The following is a 12,015-nucleotide window of genomic DNA, read 5'->3' as shown; positions in this document are numbered from 1 at the left end:
TGTTCATGTTCGTCTTGAGTTCTCGGAGGTCTTGGCCACGTGCCTTGCCTCAAGACCTCTCGACTTGCCTGTTTTGTGTTTGGTTTTGCACCAAACACTTGTGTTTTGCTTTTGAGGAGCAGGGAATGGCTTGTTGGCCATCCCCACATCTCACTGGCCATGGCTTGAGGCCACCGGCCATTCTTTTGTTGCCATCGGCCAAATGTTTGGTCGGTCGGCACTCTTTGTGGTCGGTCGACCATTTATTTGGTCAATTTGTCATTTTTGGCTGGCCGACCACTGTGCATCTGCTTTTGGCAGATATTTTGTGCCAGCTGTGAGAGCTGGCACCCACTTTGCACCCCCTCCATACACGTGTATGGAGGGATTTCACTCTTGCTTAGCTTGTTTTGTAAGCTTTGCAAGAGTGAATCTCTATAAGAGGCCTTCTCCTCCCTCGTCAAGGGTTCCAGAAGTTCAAGGGAGGGTCTGAGATTAGCGTTAGGGTTGTGTATTGATTCTATCTCTATATCTTCCTCTCTTTGTGTATTTGTGTGTGTTTGTCCTTACTTTTGTGCACAAACACCTAGTGTTACACTTTCCTTTAGCTACTGAGGTACTAAGGAGTGATTTTTAGAGTTTTTGAGTGGATTCAAGCTTGAGGAAGCGGCTGGAGCTCAGTTCTTGAAAGGGGTCTTCAAGGGTAAGAACTTTGCTCTTTATTCCCCATTTTTGCATAGGATTTTAGCCATCCTTGCATCTATTTTTAAGCTTAACTTATAACATATAAAAGTTCTGATTTTAAGTGCTTAAAATAGTTATTTAAAGTTGTTTTGGTGTTTGGGGTTGTTTGACCCCTCTTAGGCCTTGTTTGGCCCCCATTTTGTGCTATTTTGTTGGGCTCTGGGACCACCTTGTTTGGGCCTCCTCACCACTGAAATCCAGAGGGATTTTAGTGGCGGGGATGGTGCTTTGAGGTCCTAAGAAGGAGAGGGCCATCCCCTCTCCTTGTTGTCTTCAAAACTTGCCATTTTAGCCTCATGTGTGAGCACCTTTCTTGAGTTCACTTTGGCCACGTCTTAGGTGTTATTTGTGCTTATTTTGCCATGATATAACACTGTTTCTAATTGGCTTAGACACACCATGCATGCTTTGCACACTTGTCTTGTAATGCCATGAAATTGCCTTAACATGCACCTAGCATTTAGACCACTATGCTTACTTGTTTTGGCTTAGCTTTGTGAAGCTTTTATGCATGTTTTGATGTGCTTGAGGTATGTTTTTGGTTGTTTGGGCCATCCATGGCTTGCTTTGTATAGCTACCATGCAATCTCCTTTGTAGGCCTTGAGTGTTGACCCCTCTAGCATGCTTTACTTGCTTTGTTTCAGCAGTTTGGAACCACTTATCATGTCATTTCAGTCCTTATAGCATGCTTGTATGCTTGCATTTGATGCTCTTTTAATGCTTTAAATGGTTGGTGTTTCATGCTCTATGTTTGTGCCATTGTGTATGCTTCTAGGATTAGATCATTTAGATGCCATCTAAGTGGTTTTTGGGACTTACTTTGGCATGATTTAGGACTGTTTTGATTCACTTTAGTCATTTGCTTCATGTGGCACATGATCATAGTTTAAGTCCTTGGGCTTGGTTGCATGCCTTGCTTGCATTGGTAGGTTGATTTGGCATCATCTCCTACATGTTTTCAAAGCTTAACATGTATGCTATTTGTCCATGTTAAGTGTGCTTAAAAGTCCCCTCTTTGTGCCTAAGTGTTGGACCATGTTTGCATGCATGTTTGTATGCGCATTTGCCCTTCATTTCCTTGGCATTTGGCCACTATTTTGGGCTTATTTGAGAGCTGCCCAAACTAGTTTAAGACCATCCTTTGCATGTTGTTGCATGCTCGCCTTGTGTGTTGTTGCATGCTTGAAACGCTTTGCATTTGGCATGCATTCTCTTGGTTAAGTTGCTTAACATGTTGTCACATGTCTTGCATACTTACATGTCCACATTGCATCTTGTGTGCTTGTCATTAGCATAGTTGTTCCATGCCTTGCATGCTTGTTTGCTTAGGTTGTGTGCCTATTGCATGTTTGTCCACATGTTCATGTTGCATACTTAGGTCACATGCCTAGGTTGCATTTTGCATGCATGCCTTGCCTCTTGAATCACCATGATAGAGGTTGGGTCCCTTGTTTGTTTTGTATGCATTACATTTGACATTAAAATGCACACCTTGGCCTCTTTGGCCATCACGCATTGAAATGCGCAATTGATGGCCCGAGGGTCGAGTCCCAAACTCCTTTGAGCCATAAACATGATAAAGAGTGTGGTGGCGCACACATTTGCTTGAAATGCATTGCCATGCCATGTTTGCCCTCTGCTACTGTCAAAACAGGATTCTGCAAGCATACATGGTCGGCCGACCATCTCTATTGCCGACTAACCAAACATTTGAGGCCGAGAGCCACATCAATGGTCGATGACCCTTCTACCATGGTCGGTGATGTCACCCCTTGGTCGGTGATGCTCCACAGTGTTCAGAGAGTGTTTCTTGGGACTTGTGCAATTTTCAAAAGAGCAGAGCAGGGTAAACAGAGGCAGCTTGTGCATGGTGACGGATTTCTGAGCAAACCCAAGCACGCATGCATTGGACCCCCTTCCCGAGGCCATTTTATTGCTTTCTTAGCTTAGTTAATTTGCTTAACTAGTTAAGTGGTCTGTAATAATTAATTAGCTTGTAGGTTAATTAATTTGTATTATTCTTTTGGCCCCTCCGAGCGAGGGCGAATATGTAATAAGTGTGGGTGTGTGTGTGTGCATGTCTTCCAACCCCCATTTCTTTCTCCCTTTTACTTACCTGCTTTTGATGGTTAGTACTAGGGCATATTTAATTTAGCATACCTTATGCTATGCATGCGTTCATTCATTCATCAGTATTGCATGCACCGGGCTCGGCGCATCATGCTAACTGCATAGTATTTCAAATCTAACTTGAATATATGTTACTTATTGCATTTCACATGCCATCCTAGGATTAGCCGAGCCTATTCTAGATTGCATTTTGCCTGTGATGCATTAGCCATTTAACATAGACTTGGATCATACATTTGATTGCTAACATGCTCTTTGTTTTGGCTCGGAGTACGCTGTAAGTATTTATGCTTTAGAATCTCGCATGAGTGTGAATGTTAACATGACAGAATGCTTACCATGTGGCTATATGCTTATGTGATATTACTGCCTAAATGCCTGTGGGTGAAGGTTGGATTGCTTGAGTTAGAATAACTCGTTGAAATCCGTATTTTAGCCTACTTGCGAGTAGCAAATTTCGAACCATTTTTCTGAACAAACGGATATACAATGCTTTGTTCCAAATTAGGCGATCTAGTCTATACTTTAATATTGTGCGCATCATATAGTAAGATTAGCTAATTAATCGGAATAAGAACGCATAATGTTTTCAAAACTAGATATCATGATTAGTAGAGGCCGATCTTTGATCGGGCGAGCGGGGGTGCTCATAGCTGACCTTCCCCAATCGTACCCAAGTTCCCGAACCGAGGCAACTTTGGTGATGACGGACATGTGGCCTTGGGCAACGAGTCAGGGTTTCCTAAATTTCCCAAAAATAAAATATTTAGGTGGTGACTCTGTATCTGGCAAAGCAGTCCATGTTTGGCACTTCTTTCTAAAAATCTGTTTTTCAAAATGATTTGCCGGATTTGGACTCTTTTGTGATTTATCAATCTCATATCGCACATTGTGAGATCAGATTAAGAACCGTGACAATCTGAGTCCAAACTGTAACGTGAGGCCTACGGGCGCGTCTACAGGGACACTTGCAAATACTAGGCACTTTGTTTGTCATTTAACCTTAGGTAATTGAATTTGTTGTCCATTAGACATATTTATCTTGTTAATTTGTCTGTGGGTTTTGCAACATATATTTTCTAAAAATTGTTGAGATCTTCAGTTTTGAGGCACTTTCTAGGTTAATATGAGAGGTCACAGTATTATATTAACTGTGTGCTCTAATCCTATACACGTATGCACTTTATTTACTTATGATTAGCACAATACCAGAGTTGTATATGCTTGCTATTTTATTTGTTTTAGTGTCACGGACTTGCAGAATTTCTCTTCTCCACCAAATTACATGATAATATCAAAATCCAGCTATTACTGTTAGTATGGTTTCTTTTCTTCGGAAACAAGCCTCTAATTCTTAAGAATTACTTGTCTGACATGAATTTAAGATCCCTAATTATTTTTTGAATTCAAAACAACCTTTTCTTTTTTATATGCATCTTTTATGTGTTTGTTAGGCAATTTTTCCTTATAACCTTTAGCGCTTGTGGCATTTTCCTTATAACCTATATTTGCACCATGCTCTGTTCTTTCTACATCTAACTTCAACACAATATGTGAACCTCTGCCTTACTGCCTCCTGAGAAGGCTCAAAATTAGGCTTTTGAAATTATTAAACAAAATCTAGTGTAGTGGCTACTGTGGCCTTGGTTGTGTGTTAAGGTGCACCCATCCAAGGGTTAACATCTTGATGCCACACACATTTGTGCCCTTTGGAGAGCCAAAGATATGCCTAAGAAGTTGTTAGTGCAGGTGCAAGCAAAGGCCCAAGGCATAGTGTAAGATAGTCCAAGACATGCCATGAAGCAACCTAGCCACCAAGTAGCAACTTTAGGCCAACTTTTAGAGGGTCAAATGTAATCTTTTTGCCTTGTAAATTTTTATGTAAATACCTTAGTATTAAAGGTGTTTTGGGACCAAGAGTTGTAATTTTTCTCTTTTTGTACAATTTTTAAAAATCCATTATGACTCCTCAAACATAATGGATGTTTCCTACTGCCAGCTAGGAAAAGGCTTAACAAGCTATATTAAGGAGGGGGTACCCAAGTGTTGAACTAGACCACTTGTGCCTTTAATGTACCCTAACCTAGCTTATGGTAAGGCAACTTTTGTAACACTTTTGGTGCATTGTCCAACTATTGTAATGCCTTCTTTTGGTCAATGAAAAGTTCATTTCGCCCTTAAATTGTGCAAAGCCTTTCAATTGTTGCTTACTTTAATTTTAGCTTGTTGATTGCTATTTTGTGGCTTGTCTCTAATCTTGTGGCTCATCAACTTAACTAATATTTTGTTTGCTTGTCTTTGCAAACCTTTTGAGCTTTATTGGTGGGTTAGTGAAGAGAGTTAACTAGTGCCACACACACTTGCATATCTTGTCAAGGCTTCCGCATTGTCGGTGTGTGACAGTTGGTACCAGGGCCTAGTCTATTTGGCTTTCTCTGTTATTGGCTTTCTAAATGGATGTTACTAGCAACCATCAACCCATGCAAAAGGAGAGAATTGAGCTCTTGGAGCAGCGTATGGACAACATGGAGGCCATGGCAGCTTCATTAGCCACCCTTGAGCAACGGGTTTATGATCTTGAGCAAACTCATGACCCTACTCAAGGGCAAGATTTTGAGGATGTTGTTGTTGAACTCAGGAGAGAGATTGAAAACCTTAGTGGCCGGGTTGGTGTTCTTACCCATGCCTTTGGCAACTTACCTAGTGATGGCATGGAATTCACTAGGGCGCGTGTGCCCGAGCCCCATGCCTACGGTGGCACCCAAGATACCAAGGAGTTAGACAACTTTCTTTTTGATATGAAGTAATACTTCAAAGCTGTGAAAGTCGATGCTGAGGAGACAAGGATTTTTATGGCCACAATGTATTTGTCCGGTGATGCCAAGTTATGGTGGCAGACTAAACATGATGAGATGCAACGTGGCTTATGCACAATTGAAACTTGGGAGCAACTTAAGCATGAACTTAAGCTACAATTCTTCCCTGAAAATGTTGAGTATACCCAGTGTGTTTTACGGGATCTCAAGCACACCAGCACTATAAGAGATCATGTGAAACAATTCTCTGGGCTTATGCTAGACATCAAAGATATGTCAGAGAAAGACAAGCTTTTCTTCTATCTTGAGAGATTGAAGCCATGGGCCAGAGTTGAACTTCAAAGGCAAAGAGTGCAAGATTTAGCCTATGCATAAGCAGCAACTGAATGCCTTACGGACTACGTCGAACCTAAGCAACGGGATAGTAGTTCCCCGTGCAAGAGTAGGGGAGGTGGAAAGTCCTAAGGCTATGGCAAACCTAAGAGTGGGGGAGCCAACACTTCTACATCCAAAACCCATTCGGGTGGTGGACAATGGCAATAGAAGAGCTATGGTGACAAGGCAAAAGCCCCTCAATAACTCTTTACAAGCAAAGTAAAAGGCCCTATCTCTTGTTTCTTATGCAATGGGCCACATCGGTTATCTGAATGTCCACAAAAGCGTGCCTTGAATGCTCTTGCAGCAGTGTCTGATCATGTCTCTTAACCAAGTGACGATGATAGCGAGGAAGAGGATGTGCAATCTAGGCGAAGTGGCAAGGGTTCTAAGGCAACTGGCTCTAGAGTGGGAGCCTTTCATATGATGAATGCCATGAAGAAAAAGGCTTCTACATGGAGGCCTAAGAAGAATGCCAAGAGTGGCAAAGTGTGCAAGCATTCAGATCCCAAACAACTTGCGGAGTCTAAAGATGAAGGCAAAGGAAAGAAACCCATGTATAGTGGGGATTTATCAGGCAAGTTGAACAAGAGCAAGTCATCCAACAAAGGTTTGATATTTGTGGATGTAAAACTCAATGGGAAGCTCCTCCGTGCTTTGATTGACACTAGGCCCACCCACAACTTTGTTGCGGGGATTGAAGTTGAAAGACTTGGGCTATCTTTAGAGAAGGATGGCACCTGCATCAAGGCGGTTAACTCAGTAGCGTAACCTATTTATGGGGTTGCAAAATCTGTTCATTTGAAGGTTAGCACTTGGGAAGAAAGAGTAGATTTCACTGCAACACCCATGGATGACTTCCAAGCCATCCTTGGGTTGGATTTCTTGAGAAGCACAAAGACGGTAGTCATGCCTTATTCTAATAGTATGTGTGTCATGGGGGATATGCCATGTCTCATTCTTGCTATGGCCACCAACAACAGTGACTGGTTTGTCTCAACTATGCAACTCAAGAGGGGTGTTAGGCATGGTGAGCAAACTTAGGTTGCCACGCTGAAGTTGAATAAAGCTCTTGAATCTACTCTCGTCCCAGCCGTAATTAAGAAGGTCTTAAGGCACTTTGTAGATGTTATGCCTGAACAGTTGCCTAAAGAGTTGCCTCCACGCCGAGGTGTGGATCATGCTATTGAGTTGGTGCCAGGGGCAAAGCCACCAGCTCGTGCACCGTGTAGAATGGCTATTCCTGAGTTGAATGAGTAAAGGAAGCAGCTTACAGAGTTATTGGAAGGCCATCTAAGGCCCCATTCGGTGCACCTGTCTTATTCCAAAAGAAGCATGATGGTAGTCTTTGCTTATGTGTGGATTATCGGGCTCTCAACAAGCTGACCATCAAGAACAAGTATCCCCTTCCTCTTATTGCAGATTCATTTGATCAATTGAGCAAAGCGAGGTATTTTACAAAGCTAGATCTTCAATCGGGGTACTATCAAGTAAGAATTGCCAAGGGAGACGAGCCTAAAACTACTTGTGTTACTCGTTATGGCTCTTATGAGTTTCTTGTTATGCCATTCGGCTTGACCAATGCCCCAGCAACATTCTGCACCATGATGAACAAAGTTTTTCAAGAGTATTTGGATCAATTCATGGTAGTATATTTGGAAGACATTGTAATTTATAGCTCCCCTTTAGAAGAGCACGTGGAGCATCTTCAGAAGGCTCTTACCAAGTTGAGAGAGCACAAGCTTTATGTCAAGCTAGAGAAGTGTTCTTTTGCCCAAGAGAGGATTAAGTTCCTAGGGCACATTGTTGAGCATGGATGCGTCAAAATGGACCAAGAGAAGGTCAAGGCTATTCAAGAGTGGCAGCCACCTACTAATGTCTCAGAGTTGCGGTTATTCCTTGGATTAGCTAATTATTATCGCAAGTTTGTTGAAGGTTACTCAAGACTAGCTTCCCCATTGACAGAGTTGCTAAAAAAGGGCAAGCCATATGTTTGGGCAGAGGAGTGTCAACAAGCCTTTCAAGCCTTGAAAGAAGCTATGTCAAAGGACCCTGTTCTTGCTCTACCTGACTTAGGTAAAGCTTTTGAGATACAAACTGATGCATCTAATTTTGCTTTGGGTGGTGTTCTTTTGCTGGATAGTCACCCAATTGCCTATGAGAGTAAGAAGCTCAATGATGTCGAACGGAGATATCCAGCTCATAAGAAAGAGTTGCTTGCAGTAGTGCATTATCTAAGGACTTGGAGGCACTACATCTTGGGCTCACGGTTTGTTGTAAAGATTGACAACATGACGGTTAGCTATTTCTTGACATAGTCCAAGCTAAGCGCATGGCAAGCACGATGGCAAGAGAAGTTGGAAAAGTTTGATTTTACCTTAGAATACAAGGCCGGTGCCACCAATCATGTTGCTGATGCACCAAGTAGGAAGGCAGAGCTTGCTATGTGCCATCATGTATGTTCATTTACTTCAATTTCAACTAGCATCAAGGAGAAAGTCAAGGCTCATCTAGACAAGGATCTTATGGCAGAGAATCTTATGAACCTTGTCAAAATGGGCAAGACTCGCCAATTTTTGGTGCAAGATGGACTTCTAATGACAATAGGCAACCGCATATTTGTACCCAGGGCTGGTGATTTGAGGAAGACACTTCTTAGGGAGTGCCATGATACACTTTGGGCTGGACATCCGGGTTGGGAGTGAACATTGGCCTTGGTGAAACAAGGATATTATTGGCCCCAAATGTGTGATGATGTGGAAGAATATGTCCGCACTTGTCTCACTTGCCAGCAAGACAAGGTTGAGCATAAGAAGAAAGCAGGCTTGCTTGAACCTTTGCCTATGCCTAAACGTCCGTGGGAAAGTGTATCACTTGACTTCATCACTCGATTGCCTAAAGTGAGAGATATCGGGACAATCTTGACTATTGTGGACCGGTTCTCCAAATATGCCACCTTTGTTGCTGCCCCAAAGTATGTTTCAGTGGAGGAGACTACCCAACTATTCTTCAAGCACATTGTTAAGTATTGGGGTGTGCCTAAAAGTATTGTTAGTGACTGAGATACACACTTTGTTGGCAACTTCTCAATGGAGTTATTCAAGCTTCTTGGGTTACAACTTAATACTTTATCAAGCTACCATCTGGAGACAGATGGGCAAACTGAATGCTTCAACTGTATGCTCGAGGAGTATTGGCGCCACTTTGTCAATGCTAATCAACGAAATTGGGTGCAACTTCTTGATGTAGCACAGTTGTGCTTCAACTCTTAAAAGAGTAGCTCTACGGGCAAGAGTGCTTTTGAGATAGTGAATGAGCAGCAGCCACTATTGCCCCACACAGTGGATGGACCTTATGAAGGAAAGTCTCCTAGGGCTTACTAGTTTGCTAAGGAATGGAAGAGAAACCATGACATTACTCGTGTCTATCTTGAAAAAGCAGCAAGTAAAATGAAGAAATAGGCTGATGAAAAGAGGAGGCCACTTGAGTTTAGAGCTGGGGATCAAGTTCTTGTCAAACTCAACCCCGAGCAACGCAAGTTCATGAGGGGAAGAGACAGAAGGCTAGTGCGAAAGTATGAGGGACCGGTAACCATTCTGAAGAGAATTGGAAAATGTGCTTACAAGATAGATGCTCCATCTTGGCTGAAAGTGCACTTGGTTTTCCATGTGAGTTATTTGAAGCCTTACTATCTAGACAAGGAAGATCCAACCCGAAATGAGTTGAAACGCCAAACCATCACAGCCAAAGCAAGAAAAAGGTCTATTGAATCTATCTTGGCCGATTGGGTGAAAATGGTTTCCAAGAAGAAACAAAGGCAATACTTGGTGAAATGGAAAGGCCTTGGAGATGAAGAAATCAGCTGGGACCGGGAGGCAGACTTGTCGGCTTTTCAAGACGCGATTGATGCTTATTGGGCCAAGTCGTCGAGGGCATCGACTGTTCAAATGGGGGAGACTGTCAAGGTGCGCCCATCCAAGGGTCAACACCTTTATGCCACACACATTTGTGCCCTTTGGAGAGCCAAAGACATGCCTAAGAAGTTGTTAGTGCAAGTGCAAGCAAAGGCCCAAGGCATAGTGCAAGATAGTCCAAGACATGCCATGAAGCAACCTAGCCACCAAGTAGCAACTTTAGGCCAACTTTTAGAGGGTCAAATGTAATCTTTTTGCCTTGTAGATTTTTATGTAAATACCCTAGTATTAAAGGTGTTTTGGGACCAAGAGTTGTAATTTTTCTCTTTTTGTACAATTTTTAAAAATCCATTATGACTCTTCAAACATAGTGGATGTTTCCTTCTGCCAGCTAGGAAAAGGCTTAACAAGCTATATTAAGGAGGGGTACCCAAGTGTTGAACCAGACCACTTGTGCCTTTAATGTACTCCAACCTAGCTTATGGTGAGACAACTTTTGTAGCACTTTTGGTGCATTGTTTAACTATTGTAATGCCTTCTTTTGATCAATGAAAAGTTCATTTCGCCTTTAAATTGTGGAAAGCCTTTCAGTTGTTGCTTACTTTAATTTTAGTTTGTTGATTGCTATTTTGTGCCTTGTCTTCAATCTTGTGGCTCATCAACTTAACTAATATTGTGTTTGCTTGTCTTTGCAAACCTTTTGAGCTTTATTGGCAGGCTAGTGAAGAGAGTTCACTAGCGTCACATACACTTGCATATCTTTGCCAAGGCTTCCGTATTGCCGGTGTGTGACACTGTGGCTGTGGCTGTGGTTGTGGCCTTGGTTGTTGCTGCAGCTGTAGCTAATGTGACCTTGGCTGTTGCTGTGGCTGCTGTGGCCTTGGCTATTGCTGCGGCTCTAGTCTGAGCTGTGGCCTTGGCTGTAGCTGAGCTGGCTTATCAGATTATTGGCAAGTTGTAATACTAACTGTAGCTTTGAAATTAATCTTTCTGAAGAATGATAAGAAGTGGCAATTTAAAGAGTATTTTGTATTTATTTGGCAAATCAAATGACAAGCATAAGTTGCCCAAGACTATTTGTGTGGCAAGTGATGTTGCATGTTTGTAAAAGCAAGGCTTGTGATCGATCCTTATCGGATTTACTTAATTCTATGAGATTGGATTAATAATAGCATGTACTATTTTTGAATTCGCCCATTTCAAAAGAGTTATGGTTCCATATATGTGCGATTGTTTATCTGGTGCTACTTTTTGGGAAAAGTAATATATATATATAAAAAATGGATAACATTTTGGAGCTTTTTGCATATATCTATGTGAATCACCAATACATATATCATCAAACCCTTCCATCATTTCAATCAACAATGTTCAATATTATGGACAGTGGTTTATCATTATCATCATCATTATCAACAACAAACCATTAAGAAGAGGCAATGACAAAACATATTAAGTAGGATTAGCGAGACACATGTGGGGTGGTCTATCATTAGCTTGGGCAGCCATGGCAAGCTCAAATTGCCTCATAGAAATTGAAGGAAAAGATAGTATTTCAGGAGCTGTGAGGTTTTCTTAACTGCCTTTCATAGGATTGTTGGTGGTGTTTGTAGTTGTAGTAGTTCCATCCCATCCTATGTGTGTAATCTCCATGTCCATTTGCATCTCTTCCTTCCAAACTTGATCTAAAAATTCTTCATTTGTATACCCAGTTCAAAGTTTGGGGTTCACTCAAGTGAGACATGTTTTGTGAGACATGTCTTGTTTATTAGAAAATGGTTTTGTATATCATTTTCACTGTTGATAATGGGTTTTGTTTTCTGTTGTTTTTGTTTCCAAACTTTAGAAGACTTAGCAGTAGAGCACCTTGTGTTTGTATACTTTGAAGGACTTCATTCCGATTTGGAAAAGGTAAGCACATGTTTTCTATGAAATATTCACTTTCCTTGAATTGATTACAGTAAATTAAATGGTTGAACAGAGTACTTAAATGGTTAGGTTTCACATAGAATAAATTAGCACAACAAGATTGTGTAAATTTTATGAAGCCTAACAA

The 12,015-nt window shown here is 41.6% G+C and overlaps 1 protein-coding gene across 1 annotated transcript; it reads left to right on the top strand.

Annotated features, from left to right (window-relative positions):
- Positions 1–8,789: 8,789 nt before the first annotated feature.
- On the top strand, positions 8,790–10,866 carry LOC145798133 (uncharacterized). The gene is made up of 3 exons (XM_082885613.1): positions 8,790–9,095; positions 9,507–10,010; positions 10,729–10,866. The coding sequence occupies exons 1-3, from the start codon at positions 8,790–8,792 to the stop codon at positions 10,864–10,866; spliced, it is 948 nt and encodes a 315-aa protein (XP_082741739.1).
- The last annotated feature ends 1,149 nt before the right edge of the window (positions 10,867–12,015 follow it).

Source organism: Camellia sinensis, chromosome 8 (genome assembly GCF_055761805.1).
Source record: "Camellia sinensis isolate YWXY chromosome 8, ASM5576180v1, whole genome shotgun sequence".
NCBI lineage: Eukaryota > Viridiplantae > Streptophyta > Magnoliopsida > Ericales > Theaceae > Camellia > Camellia sinensis.
This window is presented reverse-complemented; position numbering and strand designations above follow the sequence as displayed.

Coding starts and splice junctions, on each gene's coding strand:
- LOC145798133 (XM_082885613.1), top strand. CDS start 8,790: ATGTGTGATGATGTGGAAGAATATGTCCGCACTTGTCTCACTTGCCAG. Junction 9,096..9,506: donor GGGGTGTGCCTAAAAGTATT/GTTAGTGACTGA, acceptor ATGAAGAAATAG/GCTGATGAAAAGAGGAGGCC. Junction 10,011..10,728: donor AAATGGGGGAGACTGTCAAG/GTGCGCCCATCC, acceptor ATCTTTGCCAAG/GCTTCCGTATTGCCGGTGTG.